The sequence below is a fragment of the Apteryx mantelli genome, chromosome 4, assembly GCF_036417845.1.
Source record: "Apteryx mantelli isolate bAptMan1 chromosome 4, bAptMan1.hap1, whole genome shotgun sequence".
NCBI lineage: Eukaryota > Metazoa > Chordata > Aves > Apterygiformes > Apterygidae > Apteryx > Apteryx mantelli.
The window spans coordinates 48852731-48873351 of record NC_089981.1 but is presented as its reverse complement, the minus strand read 5'-3'; the positions used below and the strand labels follow the sequence as shown (position 1 = coordinate 48873351).

Below are 20621 nucleotides of genomic sequence, written 5' to 3'. Positions count from 1 at the left end.
CATTTTTGGGTGTCATATGTGGACTTGTTGATTTACAGAATTGAGGAGCAAGCAGTTTTCAGCCTAATTTGTTGCTTTTCCCCCAGTGGGATTTGTAATAGTGTGATTATTCACCTTTGGATTAGATTATCTAAAATGACCTTCATTTGGTTTGCAGCAGGCAGATGACAGTGTGACTGATTTCAAAGGTAAAAAGTAAGACTTGAAGGAGATATTCGTGGTGGATAAACAGCACAATAGGTGATGGAATCTAAGAAACTGCTTCTGTAGGTATTAACTCCTTCCTGAGTGCCACGTTTTCTTATCCATCAAAAGCCCTTTTCTAGAATAGGGCAGAACAGTCATAAAGCTTAACCTTTGCAAATCCGTAAGCAACAGTTTCTCATATAAACTACTGCTACAGAATGCACTTTTTTTACATATCTGAAGGATAAATGATTCAAGTGACATATCTGCTTGTCCTCTTACTTATCAGTTAGATTTTCCTGAATCATAAACGCATAGACCTAGTCAATGGTATGTTGTTTGGGTCGTTCATTCTGTCTGACCCAAGCTTTGAGTACAAAATGTTGGCATTAAAACAGCAGACGAGTTCCACCATTTTTTAAAATTGGGAATAAATTGCTATAAACATAGAAATTTATGTCTCTGTTCATAAAACTAGTATCAAATCTCTTCCTTACTCTTCCTGATACTTAAAATTTTCCCTTCTGTCATTTCCTTTTTTGCTCTTTTCTATAAGCTTCTTTTCCCATAATGTAGCTGAAATATCCTTTTTCCCTCTAGTTCTCTCTTCAGACTTCTTTTTCTAAATCCAATGACAGCAGCACTTTTTTCATAAAACAGTGAAATATTATTTCTTCAATGCATTTTCCAAATGTTTTAGTTGTAGCTGTCCTTATTCCCCTTCCAACAAAGTGAATGGAGAATTTCCATAAGTTTTGTCTTTACACACTGACTGTGTAGGAAGTAATCTGTTATAAAGTTGGTTAAAAAAAAGATACAATTAATCAGAAATGTAATACAATAATTGTTAGAGAAAAAGAATAATCATTCTGGTATTCCATAATGTTTTGTTTTTTTAATGCAACTCTAAAATTTATCATTTTCCTTATGAATAGGGAGGAAGAGTTAATTTCAGGAATTTAGGGAAAACATTTTTTTTCAGAAACTACTTCATGTAACTAAAATGTTTGTGTTAAAGCTTGGTTGGTCTGTCCCAGTGTCTGAGCTTATTAGCAAAACGAAATACCTTTATTGCGTAAGGACCCAGAGTGTTTAGATTCTGTTGGGTTTTTCAGTCAGTAGAGGCAGTTTTCTCACTTGTTCCAGATATTAGCCTTACCCTTAAATTGAAATAGTTTTAGCTGTGTTTTTCTTATTGTAATATTATTTAATACAATAATCTGCTTCAGTTGGTAAATTTTCAAATTGAAAGAAAAATAGGTTAACATAAAAATATGAAGCAATTAAAAGAACGTGTTGAGAACTATTAGTTCATGCTACAAAGAGCTGTTATTCTCTGTCACAAGAACTATTGTAAAATGAAGCATTTTATTTTAAATACTAGTTTTGAAATTGCTTCATTTTAACAAAGTTGTTCTGTAGTTCAGGTAACTGTCTCTTGAATTACTATTTTTTTGAAGAGCTAGTTTCAAAGAGAGAGGGCTATGTTTCTTGTATCTCACTAATAAGATATTTATAAAATGTATGGTTATGTTCAGGAGAGTACCAAATGACTGCAATTCATTAAGCTGCATGATCTGACACTATTACCTTGTTAGAACTTAAAACTCAGAAAATAACATTCACTGCAGCTTGCAGGATTGTGAAGGATGTAGAAAAGGAAAGAATGAGAAATGTGTATCATGACAGCTGTGTTACTTGGAAGGGTGTAGAATAATTCATATTTAATAGAAAGGAGTGCTTATGTAATGTTGTTTTATGTTTTCTGTTCAATTTACTTAATCTTGGGTGGGTTTTTTTTCCCTAAAGAACTTGGAGTCTGACTTCAACATAACATGACAAAGCTCATAGCTTGTCAGGCTTGATTTTTGAATGCAAACACCCTATTCTAGATGTAGTGAGTACTGACATCGTATGCCTAGAGTACAGATGACATCTCCCTGTTTTGCCACCTACTCTGCATATTTTATATTCACTTGAAGAATTATAGAGCATGACATAATTCTTGCAGGTCCTTGAAAACATATTCACCTATTAACATATGATTCACTAATTAGAGCGAATAGTTTTTTTCTGCACATGGATTCATGTGCATCGAAGATTTAATGCTATTTTATTAGAGCTGTTCTGAACACCCAAATGCACTCTTTAAAAACTAAAATAAATATAGGACTTTCTATTATAAACCATATAAAACATATAGGTAAATAAATTGCATATTAATCAGATTTTTCTGCAACTATGCAGTTGTTTTCAGTGGTTTGAGCCCTAGCTCTTGGTCCATTTTATTTTTTTGCCTGGAACATATTTTGACCACCCATACTTTTGAGAAACTGTAAACAATGTATGTGTGGCTGGGATTAGCATGAAGAATATGGAAAGTCAGGGAGTAGTGTGTATATGAGCTTCTGGAACAATTTTTTTGGTGTTGGGGGCAGTGCTGGGATGCAGGCATTTTGGGGAGATACAGACTAAAACTCTGAAATGGAAGTTAATAAAAAGGAAATAGCAGATTGGTGGGAGGAACCTTGTATAGAGCCCGAAAGGGTAGCAAGAGTGAAAAACGTGTGCGGGAAGTAGAACGTGAGCTGCTGGCTGTGATGTGGTCTGTTAAAAGAAGGAAGGCGCAAACGGGCAGGAAGCAATTGCTGGAAAAAAGAGGAAGCCAAAAATTATTGGTAATTAATAGTATAGATAGACCTGATTACTCCAAAGCAGAGTACTTAGAATTGAATTGTGGAGAAACTTTTTCTAATTGTCAGGCAAATACATTTAACAGCATGCAAATTTTGTGTATTAATTAGAATTCAAAGTCTACAGTCTTCTGCTTTTAAGACGGCTGTCAGAGGGTCATTTTCCCCACCACTTTGTTTCCTGTCATCTAAGCAATAGTGAAAATAAATAGTAGTAGCATCTGTGTTTTCTTGAGACAAAGAATAAAATATTCTTTTTGGATATAAACTGAGCTTCATACAGCCTTCAGTTTGTGTGTCTCTAATTACATGGTGATAATGGAAAATGAAGGTGTCAGCTGCGGTGCAGAAATAGAAAACCTTGAGAGGCAAAATCCAAAGGACATTTGCTTTTTTTAACATCATTAGTACTAGAGCTAGCTCTTGGGCTGTTGTTGCTGCTTTTGTTTTAAAATGAATGTTAACTGCAGCTGTTCTTTGAAGTACTATTAAATTTGAGGAAGAGAATGCAAAAAAAAAAAAAAAGGAATAGCTAATGTTTGCTCTTAAAAGGATTAACCTTCCTCTTACAGAGTATTTAAAAACTAATTTATGAGGTCATAAATCTTTTAAAGTTGTTGAATTCAATCTTCACATGTTATCTCAGATCTGATTTTTGTGGTCTTTCATTTATATGTTTCTTTATACTAAGAGGATAGTAAAAAGGGGAAGCAAACTAAGTTGACAAAGCTAGGGGAAAATGCAATTTAAAAAGTTTCCATGAGAAGGAGGTGTTTAGGATAAAACCTTTTCATCTAAAACATCTGTGTTTTTTTTCTACTGAATATACAGGTCTTTTGAGTGAAAGCATAAAGCTTCTGCTGAATGGCAGAGCTCAGAGAGTTGTGATCAGTGGCACAGAGTCTAGTTGGAGGCCTGTAGCTAGCGGTGTCCCCCTGGGGTCAGTCCTGGGTCCAGTCTTGTTCAACTTCTTCATCAACGACCTGAATGAAGGGACAGAGTGCACCCTCAGCAAGTTTGCTGACGATACAAAACTGGGAGGAGTAGCTGATACGCCAGAGGGCTGTGCTGCCATTCAGAGAGACCTGGACAGGCTGGAGAGGTGGGCAGAGAGGAACCTCGTGAAGTTCAACAAAGGGAAGTGCAGAGTCCTGCACCTGGGGAGGAATAACCCCATGCACCAGTACAGGTTGGGGGTTGACCTGCTGGAAAGCAGCTCTGCTGGGAAGGACCTGTGAGTGCTGGTGGACACCAAGTTAAGCATGAGACAGCAACGTGCCCTTGTGGCCAAGAAGGCCAATGGTATCCTGGGGTGCATCAGGAAGAGTGTTGCCAGCAGGTCGAGGGAGGTGATTCTCCCCCTCTCCTCAGCCCTGGTGAGGCCCCATCTGGAGTACTGCGTCCAGTTCTGGGCTCCCCAGTACAAGAGGGATGTGGCACTACTGGAGCAAGTCCAGCGAAGGGCTACAAAGATGATTAGGGGACTGGAACATCTCTCTTATGAGGAAAGGCTGAGAGAGCTGGGCCTGTTTAGCCTGGAGAAGAGAAGGCTGAGAGGAGATCTTATCAACGTGTACAAGTATCTGAAGGGAGGGTGTCGAGAGGATGGGACCAGACTCTTTTCAGTGGTGCCCAGCGACAGGACGCAAGGCAACGGGCAAAAACTGAAACACAGACAGTTCCATCTGAACATGAGGAAATACTTTTTCACTGTGAGGGTGACAGAGCACTGGAACAGGTTGCCCCGAGAGGTTGTGGAGTCTCCTTCTCTGGAGATATTCAAAACCCGCCTGGATGCAATCCTGTGCAATGTGCTCTAGGTGACCCTGCTTGAGCAGGGGGGTTGGACTAGATGATCTCCAGAGGTCCCTTCCAACCTCAGCGATTCTGTGATTCTGTGAATTATTCAAATTAACAGAGAATGCCTTGAGTCTGGTGATTTGGACTCGCCAGAGCTGAAGGAGGGAGCAAGCCTCTTTTTGCCTGGTTTGGTGCATAGTCTGGAATTTGGGTCTCTCTGTTTTGCCTGTGGAGCTGTTGTATTTAGCATAAATAATGCTTTGTAGGTCAAAGGGAGAGTTACTGCCTGACTGCTTTCCTTCCGTCCACCTTCCTCCCATCCTTCCCAGGGACTAGATTTTAGGTCATTCTTCGATTGCTATTTAAACAAAAAGAAGAGCTTCAACAGAATTCTCACCCTCATAGGTTTGTTTAGTGTGACCTTAATTTTAAGTGTCTAACCTTTCATGTATTCAAAATAATTTTAAAAAATGCATTCTTTTAATATGCATTAAGGAGGTTTACAGTATTTTAGATCTAGCTCGCTAGATTTTTATCGAGGAATTTGACATCTTAAACCTCACCAAACTGGAAGTTGTGCTTTTAGAACAACTGAGAAAAAAGCACTATTTTTCTGATATGCTTTGCATAAACAGATTACAAAACTCTTACTCTTAAAAATAACAAAAGTATTAAAATCCAAAGGAAATAAGAGTATCTACCAAAATTCTCTGAGGAATTGCCCATACTCTTTATTGGTACTGTGAAGAACTAAAAAATGTGCCAGTAACAACAGTCTCTGCTATGACTCCTGCTGAACAGAATTTTGTCAGCAGTAGCTGTAAAGTCTGATCCTTAGAAAAAGGCTTAAGTGAAAGAGTTGTGAATGTGAATGTTTAGATCTTTTTATTCTCTAGGGAAGCAATTACAAACCTGTTCACATCCAACTCTGAACATGTTATTCTATTCAGGTGTTTATTTACAAAACCAGATAAATGCCATTTGTTTGTCTTCAGTGCTCTCAGGTTCTGAGCATTTTCCAGCAAATGGGTTTTTATCTTCAAGTTTCACTTTTGGGCAACCACAAATGGTGTCCTGGAAATACACTTTAAGAAGTCAAATCCCTATAAATAAATAAATAACATGCTGCACAGAAAAGTATTGGTAAACATCAAAGCACAGAGTATGAAAACAGTTTTGAAAACTTTCAAAGGCTTCATGTCTATTGTAAATCAGTTAAATACAGGGATATAGTGTGTACATTTCTTGAAGTGCGTATTCATCCTTTTATTATATTCTTTTTTACTGTATTAAGATTTGAGAACTTTTTTGCATTCGAACTATATGCTGGGGTTTTTTTCCTTTTAATATTGTGGATGATCTTGATAGCTGAGTGAGATGAGAATACTTCCTTCTTATTCTACCTTGCCTCCTTGTCTTTTCGAGCACTTGATGATGACTGAACAGCATTTCAGAAAAAGAAGAAAAATCTTGCTAAATGTACAGGGGCATGTTGCAAGAAAGTTGATAATATTTAGTGTATTTTTTAGCTGCCAGCCTCTCAGAATTGAACTTACTCCCTTCACCTTGTATTCTCGTAGCTTCAAAAAGGGTAAAAATTTGTATTGGACAAATTTCTGTCTAGTATGTTTTGGATGGAATTGCAAATTATATATTTCTGTGGGTGGAAGAAAACAGTTTTTACAGTACTGGAAGAGTGGAGTCAATAAGCATTAAATGCTTTTAACGATGGGTGAGGAACTGGGACAATTTCAAAAATTAAGGAGTAATTGAGAAGCCATTCTCTATGTGAAAAAAGATCACAGCAAAGCTTTTGTCCTCTCTGAAGGCAAATTAGACCCTCAGACTGATTAAAGATTATTTGCTTGTATATACTTCTCAATATCCTTTTCAAGTAAATGCTGCAATAGACTGGTCTACAAACAACGATTTTACTTTTAGAAAAAAGTCTTGGAGATAGTCCTCAGGTAGTACTGACTAAAACTGGTGCTTTTTGCTTTATTGCCACACTGCCAGTGTTGTTTTAGAATATGTGTAAGTAACTACTCCTGAACAATACTCTGTCTGCATGCATTTATAATAAATAAGAGACTATAAACCTGAATTTGTTCAAGAACAGTTACTTGACTTTGCGTTCAGATGAAAATTCAGATTAAATTGAGACCCCCTATTAAATTTAAAGAATAGACAGGTCTTCAGTCTACTCAGGAAAGCTGCAAAATGTATCAGGTTTTAGTTTCATCTAAAGAGGAAGAAGATGCTTTCTATCTTCAGCATTCCTTGATATGTTCTCTGTTTGGGATGATACAGATTAAAGCAAAACACAAGGACTACTAGGACATGTTTTTTATGAGTACAGTGTTAAATGACAGTGGCTTATATAGAAAAGAATTAAATAGTACAAACCAGTTCCAGGGAGCTGTTTCAATTGATAGTACTCCTCATTAAACATACAATAAATAATTGGTTAAAATATGTTAACTGGCTTAAAAGACCATTCTTCCAAACCTGACTCAAATTATTGGAAGCCATATGCTGTAGGGTAATGGTCCATGCCATTTTATGTGTGTTTTTCAGTGGTTGTTTCTTCCCATCAGGAAGCATTTTGTTGCTGGCATCTACTTTATGCTCTCTTTTCTCACTAGTGTTTCCTCTCAGGCCTTAACAGTACATTACACAGTGATGTGATTGGTAGAGGATTACATGTTTGCACCTAAACAAATAAAATGGTATCTGTTACCCTTCCTCTTGAAATCTTTTCATCTCCCTCAGCTCTACTGCCCATCTCATAATATTAAACATCTGTGTTGTCACTTAACCTTGCAATGCAATCTTGAATTTCTCCTCTCCGTTTCCTTTTACCTTCACATCTCGCTAAATGATATTGCTTTCTCACTAAAACTTATGCAGTCAAACATCTCTAAAACTCATCCATGTGCCTTCTCCTGATAAAATTTTTGTCAGTCTTTTGACTATTTCCCTACCAGGTGCTGCAACTTCTGGTTTAGCCTCCTCTTTTCCCCATTGTTCCTGTGTGAGTAGAGATTACTGTGGTCAAATCTCACTAATAATTGCACTGTTGTGTAGTTAGACTGTTGTTGTCCAGGGTACAAGTGATGGACGTGATAAAGAAGTTTTTCTGCAGTTGCAGGTGCTATGGTACAATACACGATACGTTATGAGGAGAAATTTGATCATGAAGATAATCCTATCCTTTCTAGGAATGGAGGCTTCTGAAAAATACAGGAACTTGAATAGTTCAGCATATACAGTTGAGCTTAGCGCGTAGGCACCCTGTGGTGCGGAGCAAGAGCTGCATAGCCATTCAGGCGTGACATAGGAAGCTCTCGGGAGCTTTCCAGTGCTCCCTTGGGGGCAGTTTGCTCGGGCTCAGCAAAGGTTTTGTTCGTTAGTGTGGTGTCTGACTAATAATACCACTACCTACTCCTCCTTAGTGTCAAATTAAGGGGAGGATGGTGGAGGAAGCAAGCTGTGTTAATAAATTCCTATCTGACTAATAGGCCTCTGAGGCTTTTACGTGTTGATATATTTCAGAGAAGTTCTTTCATAAGTTGTGCATCTGAACGAACACACTGCTATCTCACCACCAGGTTTCTTGGAGCAGAAAGGTGACAAAAAGTAACTTTTCCTCCTCAGCATTTGCATGAAAGCATGTATGATGTACTAGGCACCTCCATGTTAATGGTTACAAAATAGGGAGGTACTCTGCATGTGTAATAGTGGCATGAAAAGTTCCCAGGATGAAATGTCCATAACTGGACAATCCAAAGAGAGAATTATTTTTATGAAGTTTTCCATTGTTTGTCTAACAAAGACAGAAATTAATATGAACAAGGAGTTGAAAACAGAGGAGTAATGTCCCATGTTAAAATGGCTCTGTAACTTACAATGTTTCCTCCCTGTCTAGTTCTTTCAACCTGTCTTCACCAAATCATTTTGTGAATTCTGTCTAACACTTTTCAGATTTTCTCTTATTCCTTCACAGGTCTCTGATTAGATTTCATGAAATAAGAGGGAATGAAGTGCCTGAGGTAACAGAAATTGCCAGGGAAGGCATGAGCAGGAGGAAGGAAAAAAGGGTGACTGACAATGAATGTAATTCTCCTGTCCCATTCCTTCTCTACTGTGGAAGTGAAGATAGCAGCTGGTGAAATAAAGAACAGGGAACATTGGTTGATACTTCAAAGGTGTCATGTAAATACCTCAGTGAACTTTAAAACTGGAAGTGGATCAAATGTATTAGTGTGATGCTTTGTGCAGGCTAACTAACCTGGGAAGACCCTCATGTGCTCCCAAGACTGAAACTAGTATCTCTCTCTGCATAGCATTGCACTATGCCCTATAGATTTATCAATTGATTCAGAGCTAGGTTAGTTATTTCTGTGCAGTGCTGCATTGCCATCTGCAGATGTACTAAAAATTACACAGTGGTCTCAAAGATATGCTGTAAAAAATTGAAAGGGATAACTGCCTAGATAGCCATCTACTCCTTTTGAAATCCCTTTTTGTTTTCTTACAAGAGTACATAGGCCAAATAAATATCTCCAGATGATCTTCATGGCCCCCAGTCTGGATTCTTCTGGGTCATGGAGGCTAGGTACAACCAGGAAGGCTCTTAGGATGAGTAGCTACATGTCAATGGAAAAGGACAGGGCAGTGAAACAAAGAATGTGAAGATGCTGCCAAAGCATAGGAGACCAGGAGATAGAAAAGACGATTTTCTCCATTATTGGAGAAAATAATGAACCTTAGTTTATTCTTACTTGCTTTCAGTGCTTCTCACTCTCTCCACCCATAAATCTAACTCTTCTTCACAACATGTCATCTTTGGCCTCATCTATAGTGCCTCCAGCTCCCTCTTAAACTGGTCTTAGCTTCTTCTCGTTCCTCTAGATCTACTGTTTCTGTATTTCCTTCTTGTGGCCAATAACTGTTGGCTGGACAAAAGGTAGCAAGTGCTGTGACAGGTTTTGAGCAGTGTATGTGCTGATTAGCCACCCAGACTGCTATGTTTCTGTTATGTTTCACGGAAATGGACTAGCAGATTCAAAAAAATGTGGGTGACTAATAGGCAGCATGACTGTATATATATATTTTTTAATCTTTAGATATATAAACCTGTGTGTCTAGACTTACCCAGGTGCTCTGGGAGAAAGAATAAATGATTCTAGGTATAATTATGGCTTTTTGGTGGCCATAATACCCATAAATGTTACATTGGCTTGCCAGGTTTGAGATTAATCAAGTTTGTTCTTGCACCATTAAACTTTCTTAGGAAGAAATTTCATGCCTGGATACTGAAAGATTCTTTTTTTCTTCTTTCTTTCCTCCTTTTTTCCCCCCCTTTTTTTTTCTTTTAATTTTTTTTTATTACAATGTTTTTATCTTGATTGACTGGGAGTCTTAGCTGGAATCTCCAGTTTACCAAGGTTGTTTTGTGCTACCTAGGTAGCATGTGGTAGAGAGTCAGCTGCTTCTTGAAATAGTTGCTAGGAACATCCATTCTGAGGATGAGGAGGAAAAAAAACATGGCATGGAAGCAGGGTGTGATGCAATAAGACTAAATTATGTCCCGTTTTTCACTGTCACTTGCTTATTGAAGAGTTTGACATCGGTGGAATAAGTTAAAGCTGGCCAGTTACAGTTTTGTCTTGAGCCAGGTAGTTTCAAATCAAGCAGTTGAGATCCTAACTGACTCCTCTCTTCACTGCTCTTCAGCATTTCTTGGGAGCAGGGCACAGCTGGGTCTGTAAAACATTAGGAGTAGATAAGTTTTATACTGAACTTCTTGTAACTCTGCATTTCACAAAGAGAAAGCTGGTGTGTTGTTTGAATAGCACAGTACATTTATTTCATCATGTAATTCTTCAGTCTGTCTCCTGAGTATCAAGAGCATGTGGTGAGTGTTTTTGGAAACAAACATACCTACATACATAACTCATAAATTTAAAGCATATATTGTCTATTGATATATAGACAGTATCCATATACTAAGTTACAGTCATGTGAATCTTGCACCTTTGTTTCATTTGCTTTCTGCTCAATAATTATTTGAGCTGGTTTAAAGATTGCTATTTTCTTTTCTTTAAAGCTGTCACTGAGGTATTTTCTAACCTCTTCTGTTTCTTAAATTTCGAATTCAAATTCCTGAAGATACTGTGAAGTTCTAAATCAACATTAAGCATAAAAAGTCGTAATTTTATGATTTGTTTTAATGTTCCTTATCTCTTAGCTTTGCTGTATTAGGATGTTTTGAATTAGAAGTAGACATCTACCCTCTTGTTAAGGCAACAACTGGAAATGTGGATGAGCAACCCTGAGAAAACAAAACTACACTTACCTGTTTAAAATTAGACGCTTGCTTTGAATAGTCTCTCCTAGGATTTTAAATATACATGTATCCTGAGACATAGTCAAAGAAACCCACTACAGTTATTTTGAGTTCTAATAAAATAAAACTAATTCTTTTTGTAAAATGTATTTTAAAAAGATTTCTACCATATAATTTATGTTCACTGTATGATTAAACAGTTGGTGGACAAATCATTTTGAAAAAAATACATAGGAGAAATACATAGAATGAATAAGAAGTAATAAACAAAATACAGGAATATTTTTAAATTGGTCATGTGTGAATTTTAATTTATTGGAATAATGCTGTTACACTGTTTCTGTGTTTCTACAGCAGTTAGCAAAATCAGTTCAGCTATTATAGCACAAATAAAAATAAAGAGCAATGGAGATTTATGCAATATAATTCAGCTGCCAAATAGAAGGCAGTAAGCTACTGAAAATAGAATTGGAAACAATATTAACTATATCTTCTTCATTTCTAAAATAAATATTTTTGTTCATAAATAGTGATTCAAAAGTAGTGTTGGAAGAGAGCACTTGGGTTGCTTTTTGGAAACCTGAGCATCCCTTCCTGTTGTAGTCTACTTCTTCCTTTTCATGTCTATCAAATTAAATTTTATACATTTTGCTACTGTAAAACAAAGAAAATGTCTGAAGAACACATATTTAAAAACTATGCTTTCAGCTTTGCCTCATTAAATCTGCATCAGTCAGACTGTATTACATGCATTTTTGGAAATATATGAGGTTTGTGAGGTTTCCTTCTAAATTCTGAGCTGATCATTTGATAGTTGAGGGCTTTTAAAAAGATGGACTACTTTCAAAAAAATGACAACATTGTTTCGGTGAATGGAATTCTGCTTAAGAGTCTAAGATGAATTGTTACAGCTTTATTTTCTCTTTATAATTCTCAATTCTGTAACAAAGGAATTATTATATAAACTCTGAGTCATTGAAGGGAAAATTGTAAACACATAGCCTCATTTTTAAACACCCTGTAGGCTACTCCTTAATTCATCTCATGTCAATAAGACTGGAACCTAATTCATCTTTATTTTTTTTCTTAAATCTCAGCATAAACTGAAGATGATTTAAATTTTACGTCAAAATGTTTGATATGGAAACGTTTGTAATGATTATTTGCTGGAAAGACCAAGCCAAGAGCCCTTTGTTTCATTGTTTTTGCAATCAGGAATCTGCATGAGTTGAAAGAATTGTGCCATCAGTCATTTGAGACCCTAGTTCTGAATTAGTGATAACTTTGCAGGGAAGACATGGGAGTTAGTTTGGAGAGATTTGTGCAGACATCACTTTTTGTGTAGAAGAGATTAAAACAACTATTAAATTGGTAGCTTGTTTTTAAAGTAATGCATGAGATAAAGCTGTATTATACCTACCTATACCATTTATTATGTTCATCTGTCATAACCTCCTTCAAGGAGACAGAGCAAGATTATTTAAAGCACAGTATGATACGCTTAGCATTTTTTAGCATCCGCTGATCTTGATCGTTGCAAGTTTGACTGTATTACTGACAAAGAAGAAATGAAGGAGCTCAGTGTTATAGAGAAGGCCAGTTGGCCTCTTGTGTCTGATAGTACCATGTGAAAAAGGTGGGTAGTGAGTTAACTTAAAAGGTGAAAAAAGAACATTGTGAGTTAACTTAAAAAGTGAAAAAAGAACATTGCGAATTAACTTAAAAGGTGACACAAAATGGATATATAAATGTCATGCTCTGTGATATTATTTTGCAACATCCCTACGGAATGTTCTTGCATTAATTAAATAAAATGTAAAATTTAAGAAAACCAGGTATGGGTATTTCTTTGAGAGGAAAATCCTTTGTTACTTGGAGGTTTTGAGTGAAGACTAAAACTAATACACAATCCATTAATATCCTGCTTGAAGGCACAAGTTGATAAATAGCTGAGATATGAAAAAGATTTAATACTCACAATATTTTGTAATTATTGGGGTATATCGGGTTCCTTTTTCTTTCATGTGGACTACAGAACATTGATATCATATTCAGACAATCAATGAACAATTTAATTTGGAAATTCTGCTGTCTTGTACAGCTGTTCTATATTCTGATGTAGCATTTCCTTTGTTTTCTATAGAATTGATAGGTCTATAACAGCATTTAAAAAAAAGAATTAAAAAAAATTTCCTACTAAGATTTGATCTCATATTGTCTTTGAAAAAATCCAAGTTATTCCATGAATAATGAAACTAATGAACTACTGCCTTCCTATGGATTTGTGTACTACTTTCTTTGTGCCCTCCAAATTTCTTAGTATTTTCAGCTCCGTATTATGTCCTACCTTTCTGATCAGGGTCATGGTAGCATGTACTGACAATTTCAGGGCTAGGCATGTGCTTATTTGCCATCTAAAATGCATGCTGATTGACCAACTTACTTGTTGTCTCTTAAGATGGATTGGGGCATTTTAATTGATTTTTAACTGTCCATCTCCATATCAAGGTACTAATTTGGGTTTTCAGTCTTATCACCAATTTTCTTTTAACTTGTAGGAATTGAAAGTCTGAGAGCTATCCTATTTGTTTGAAATTAAAGGCTATTATAGTGGAAAGACGGATGGCTTGGTCATGTAGAATTTGTTTCCTGGTGAAAATAGAAGCAAACCAAAATTGAAACAGACTCTAGTCTTTCTGAGCTATGGACTAAAAGCTCTACTGAGTTATGAAAAAATATTTTGAATAGTTAAAAACAAGGAAAATCTATTCCTTTTTTGTGTATTTACTTGCTTGAGACCCTTTGCTTCTCATTCTTAGTTCTGCAATCTTGAAAGTTATGGTGCTTTCTCTACTGCTGGATTGATGCAGCTCTTTAATGCTTGGTATTATCTTTGTAAATATTAAATGTGATATGTACAAAGCAATTGAAAACAAAAGTCTCAGTCTTCCAGTCTGCTAAGAGCACAGGACTTGTCATAATACAAAACAACCTTAAATTTTTTTACTTAATGGAAATAAGTAAAACAATATTGCTGCTGTCTGGGCAAACTCTCTGTCAGAGCGTTAGCTGAAGGTGGCTAGTCTTCCTCTTGCAGTAATCCCTGCCTCACTGGCGTAAGCTCAGGTTGTTACCATCTCCAGCCCACCAGACTTTTTGTCTCCTTGTGAATCAGCTTTGATACCATTCCAGTTTTGAACTAGTGCATCACATTGGTTAAATAAATACTCCAGATTGAAAACTGAGGAGCTCAGGAGTTGGTTCAAGAGTGTATCAAATATCTCTGTCCTGAAGGCAGCAATGTTCATTATAGCAAGGACAGTTAGAATTAAATTTTGATCTGTTACCGCATGTCTTTTGGAACCTACACAAACAGAATTTAATGGTAGTGTTAGATGCTAACTCAGTTTTCCTACCCAGCCTCTGCTGGAATTAGGTAGCAGAGGATCACATGGATATAATTAATTTTTGGAAATTACAACTTCTGTTTAGGTAGCACTGAGACCAAATACTGACAACTGGAAGGAGATGGCTTGATAAAGAGTTCTAAATGCAAAGTACTCTCTATTATTAGTGTGTCTTATGTGGTTTTTATATAGAGCTCGAAGTGTGGATTTGATAAGCTGTATAAACAGTGAAAATTAATTATGACAGAATCACAGAATCGCTGAGGTTGGAAGGGACCTCTGGAGATCATCTAGTCCAACCCCCCTGCTCAAGCAGGGTCACCTAGAGCACACTGCACAGGATCGCGTCCAGGCGGGTTTTGAATATCTCCAGAGAAGGAGACTCCACAACCTCTCTGGGCAACCTGTTCCAGTGCTCTGTCACCCTCACAGTGAAAAAGTATTTCCTCATGTTCAGATGGAACTGTCTGTGTTTCAGTTTGTGCCCGCTGCCTCGCGTCCTGTCGCTGGGCACCACTGAAAAGAGTCTGGTCCCATCCTCTCGACACCCTCCCTTCAGATCCCTGTACACATTGATAAGATCTCCTCTCAGCCTTCTCTTCTCCAAGCTAAACAGGCCAAGCTCTCTCAGCCTTTCCTCATAAGAGAGATGTTCCAGTCCCCTAATCATCTTTGTAGCCCTTCGCTGGACTTGCTCCAGTAGTGCCACATCCCTCTTGTACTGGGGAGCCCAGAACTGGACGCAGTACTCCAGATGTGGCCTCACCAGGGCTGAGTAGAGGGGGAGAATCACCTCCCTCGACCTGCTGGCAACACTCTTCCTGATGCACCCCAGGATACCATTGGCCTTCTTGGCCACAAGGGCACGTTGCTGTCTCATGCTTAACTTGGTGTCCACCAGCACTCCCAGGTCCTTCTCCGCAGAGCTGCTTTCCAGCAGGTCAGCCCCCAGCCTGTACTGGTGCCTGGGGTTATTCCTCCCCAGGTGCAGGACCCTGCACTTGCCTTTGTTGAACTTCATGAAGTTCCTTGTCATTGATGAAGAAGTTGAACAAGACTGGACCCAGTACTGACTCCTGGAGATAGTGAATTAGGTTAAAGCAGTGTGATTGCCTCCTCCTTGGACTCTCCAATTGACCAGTAGTCTTAGATAAGTTTGTGAGTGTAATGTCTCCCATGAATCTGCAAACCACAGCGTGCTTAGGAGAAATAACTCACATCTGTAGAAACTCCTGATTTCCTGTATTTTATCTAAGACATTGTCACAGGTTTCCAGTGCAGTGCTGCTGCCAAGAAATCCTGGTGTTACATTAAAAAGTACCTGTATGTGTAGAAGAATCCTTCTTACTGGATCTGCTTCATATGCATATACCTTCAGAATAATCTCTTTTAACTTTCATTTGAAAACTCTAGTGATAGTAATCAAATCTGAGAGAGCTCTGACTTCCAGATCACTGCTTGTGCTAATTATATTGGAAGAACCTTTTTTAATGTAAACTGATCTAAATAGATATGGTTTTGTGAAAGATTTGCACAATAACTCTGCTTTTGAGATTTTTAGCATCAAATATATGACAAGTATGAAAGAACTGTAGCCTTCTTATCTCCCTGATTCTGATAAAGCAACTGACTCATTGTGATCCATATGCCCCTTACCACTAATGCAATTCCTGGCATTGGAGGCAAAGTATTGTAGCAAGTTTTTTGTGCAGAAAGTATGACTCTAGCTTCTAAGGACTCTTGTGTAATTTCCCATTTGTTCCTGTGCCAATTTGAGGTTTGTCTGTTTCAAAAGCTTTCCTATATTATTCGAAGAGAAAAAAAATGGTAATGGTAGTTGCCATAAATAAATAGAAATTAATGCAAAAAAAAATTAGGCTGTTAAATATGGAAGAGCTGAAGAACAGAATCCATTACTGAATGTACTGAATCTTTTGAGAGCTATTAATGGATCTCTGTAGTTGAGGCAACACCTGGATGTGATGGTTGCTTCCAGTACCTATGACTGATAAGAAAAAAACCCTATTAAAATTCAAGTGAAGAAGCAGGAAAGCACTAATTATTTCATTTGTCTTGGAAAGGAACATAGATGTGATCCATTTTAATCAAGAGTGTAAGTGGAATTCATGGATGTATTCAAATGTGGCTTCACCATCTTTTATTACAAATGCACTCTAGAGCTATATGCTCCAAAAATGCCATAGATTCTGATGCTTGTCTTTGTATGTCATCTTTAATGACTGAAAAATGTGTGTCTATTAAGCTTTTTTTCTGCAAGACTTTTTTTTTTAATTGTTGCCAGATGAGCTCATATAGGAAACACTTGGGGGTGCCTACAAACAAACATACATACATGATCAATAGTGTCAGAGAGAGATTTTATTTGAAAAATCCAATGAATCATTCAGGGAGTTGTTATTATTGCCTTTTGTCTTTTTTCTATACGAAAGATTGTGAGATGCGTGAAGAACTCTGAAACAGTTTCAGAAGTTCGGCAAATGCTCAGAAGGCTATAAATTCTATCCTGAATTGGGCAAACAGGATTTGGGCTACCAAGACCATCATTCATGTTGTTAGTGACACAATATACTTAGTTTACTGTTGCTGCATGCTATTGTAATGCAACTATTAAATAGTGATCAGCTGCATTCCTCAAAGGTATTTCATTGTGTCTTAAAATGTAATATGCTCTTAAGTCAGATTTATGCAACTACACTTTAAGCCAATATTTCTTCAGAGTTTAAAACGATTCAGATATCCTTGCTGAATACGGAATTTGGAACTCATGTCGTGAAGAACACCTGCCTAGAAATAATACTCGTGCCTTTTTTTCCTGCCAGGGGATTCTGAGATAGCTGAATGCATTCAAAGTTTCCCTCTTCTTAGGGCAAATCACTTCTCAGGCATATTTAAGAATAGCAGTGACTTTAACATTCGAAAGCAATTGAGTTAATACACAACGACATCCTTCACATGGACTTTTCCCCCTAGGATAAAACTGTAATATGACAGATGGTTAGTTTCCTTAACCTGGGGGGATCATTTAGATTCCATATGCCGTTTCTTGCTTAGTTTTCCTCAATACTCTGAAACAGCTCCATCTCATTCATTGTGATTTATTCCCTGTTCAAGCAACTGAAGGGTTTTGGGGGGTTTTTTTGGGGTGCTAGTTATCAAATAGAAAGTTATCAAATAGAAATTAAAGTTGTTACCCTAAAAAGAAAAGCCCCAGTCCATCCTAGTTTTCATATTTTTCCTTATTCTCAGAAGAATAGAAATATTTAACTTGGTAAAAGTGGATATACTCCTTCCCTTTCAGACCAAAGGGTGAAGACAGTAGGTATTTAGTTTTGCCTTTTGACACCTTATGCTTTGAGGATTTACAGAATTTGTTCTTCCAGGTGTTTTAAAGTTACAATCTCAGTGCCCTTCTGAAAAAGTGCTCTTCATCAAAGTGTTTGCATCTTTTCAGAAATTTAGCTATACTATGATTGTCTTGGCAGTGAGGCTATAATTTTTTTTTTCTTATTTGGATGGTTTGCCTGTCTTCAGAACTATTGGGAAGGAGACTTTTGTTTTGGTTTAAAAAGAAAAAAGGACTTTAGCTTCTCCTGAAATTTTGCAGTTCCAAAACATACTGAGTTATTCTATTTAAAATTACGTGATACTATGAGATTTCTGCAACTACAGTGTTTTGCTTCATTTCAGGGTATTGTTCAAGGAAGTGAAATCAGAAGTAATTGCGTGTAGGTTTAGCAAGAGAGTAAAGTTTGCTAGAAAATTCCTGTTTGGGCAGTATGGGCATGGCATGTGATATAGCTGTTATAAAGTCTTGACAGTGGTGACAGCATCTGAATAATTTTGTATTACAGAGAAGGCATATAAGGTTAAAGCAGCTGCAGAAGTAAGCTGTGCAACCAGCATCAGTAATCCTAAAGAAAACCCAGTTTAAAACAGGAACCGTATGCTTAGAGTCTGGTTTTTTGAAGCCTTGCTAGGATGGAACATTAGCTAGTTAGAACTTGCTTGTTGTCTTTGATCTAAGGAGGTGAAAATCCTTTATGAAGACTAACATCAAAGTTGTTCTGCAGAAGAATGTCTTTGTAATGAGATTTAATAGATCGGACTGGCAGACTTGCAGTATTCGAACTTACAAACATTGACCTCATACTGTAGCTTTTCTGAGACAACTGAGGATATTAGTTTCACTTTATGGATAGGTAAGCTGAGATGGAGAGAAATTAAGTGTTTTTGCCCATGAGCAAAAAAGAATCAGTAGTCGAAATCAATGTATAACAACTGCTGTAACCACTGAATCATACCTCTCCCCTTAGTTTATGTTTGCATTTGTGGTTACGTAGGTTAAATCTTTTTTCTAAAAATTAGTTTGGATTGTGATTACATCACAAGATTTAAGGTAGTAACTAAGCTGTCTATCTTGCCTGAACACAAAATGTATTCCATTTAAACTTTACGAGAATGTGCAAAATCTTAGATAATCTATTTATAATTTGTGGTCCCAGGCAATCTGTTCATATTAAGAACATCCTGGAAAATATTCTCCTCCTTAACTAACACTGGTTCAGCATTCTTTAGGACTGCTCTAACAGACACTGATTATTTGGGCCTTTGAATCCTTTCTGAACTCCTTGCTGCATAATCCTATTGAGAGCTGGGTTTAATTGATAGGGTTACTGACAGTAAGGGCAGCTTCTGCAACACTTACGATAGCTCTGCGTTGCTTGTCTTGGCAGATAAGAAGAAAATATGCTGGGAGAGGCTGAGGTGCTTTCTCGTGATAGCATAAGGATTCTATATTGTGATTATCTCCAGGTGCATGTCAATCCAGGCTTTTAGTGTATCGTGATAAATTTTGTAAGATCTTAAGAACTGTCATGAGTCCAGGGCAGGCCAACAGGTCACCAATACCCTTTCAAGTACAATCCAGAGGTGACGAAGGTAATTCAAGCTTCTCACGCTCATTGCTAGAGGAAGCAAAAAGAATTATCATTGACTAGGAAGACAAGACTGTATAAAAGAAATAGAACTCAGCAGTTCTGGCAATGGTTTCTTCTATTATGTATGGGATGATTAATCAAGAAGGTCTGGAAAGGATTGGATAGGTGTCTTAGGTAAAGTAATACATTACTGTCTGATTTTTTTTCCTGTAAATATATTTTAATTATGACAATATTATCAGTTATGCCATTCTTTGCATAGTTTTTTATTTAAAGGAAGAAACGATTGGAAAATATATTTTGTGGCTATAAAATAACAATTGACTTATGAGTGTACAATATCTAGAGTATGAGGGAGGAAAAACTGGTATTCAGAAACTAGAAAAGAGAGAGAGATTTTCCGTTGGTGGCTGTAGTGCAACCCTTGCTATTTACTGCTCAGCCTCAGCTTTGGGACTTTCATGTGGCTTTTGCTGCTCTTAGAATTTCTCAAAAATTGATTGATTTGCTGGTCTAGAAAATAATTTGTGAAAATGTTGCTAGTACTTTTTTGTAAATGGCTGGTTATCAGCTCATATAACCTAATATTGGCGTGTTCGAGCTAATTGGAAATAATTGTTAAATTTTTGCCCCTTTCCCAGTTTAAAAACTCAGACATCTAATATTTAAAATAGAGAAATGATTTCATTACTGGAGAAAAAAAGATTAATAGTTCTGATATATAACTTTTTTTTGAGGGCTGAGGTGAACAGGACTTGATGCCTATGCAGAACAAAAACTGACGTAAATAGATGCATTAAGAAACTGTGACATGTGTCACTTTGTTGTACTGACTTGAATTCCTGTTGACACCTTCTAGAAACACAGTCAATTGAAATAAAACAAAAAGTCTCAAAATGATATTTGTCATGTCTCTGTACTCGTTTTGTAGATGCCCAGTTAAGTAATCAGAGGGTTTATTTCTGATAATGAGAGTCTTGTTATTTCTCTGTTCTTCTTTGACAGCCACGAGCTGTTGCTGGTTTTCGAGGAACAGTACGGTACGCATCAATCAATGCTCACAGAAACAGAGTGAGTATCTGAGTTTATATCATATCCATCTTACTTTACTAATAGCTGAAAACAGTCAGTGAGGTATCTGACATCCATTTCCTTTTTTGTATTCTTATATATGTGCTTATTATGTAGAAGTTTATGCTTCTAAATTTTGGGAAAGGATAATATT

General features: G+C 37.0%; 1 protein-coding gene across 2 annotated transcripts in view; it reads left to right on the top strand.

The window, feature by feature from the left end:
* TTBK2 (tau tubulin kinase 2) overlaps nt 1–20621 on the top strand; it is an 89071-nt gene that overhangs the window by 27590 nt on the left and 40860 nt on the right. For both annotated transcript variants that reach the window (XM_013959460.2, XM_067296501.1), the window contains exon 6: nt 20402–20467. In XM_013959460.2, coding sequence (XP_013814914.2) covers nt 20402–20467 — 66 coding nt within the window. The remainder of the gene's footprint in view (nt 1–20401; nt 20468–20621) is intronic.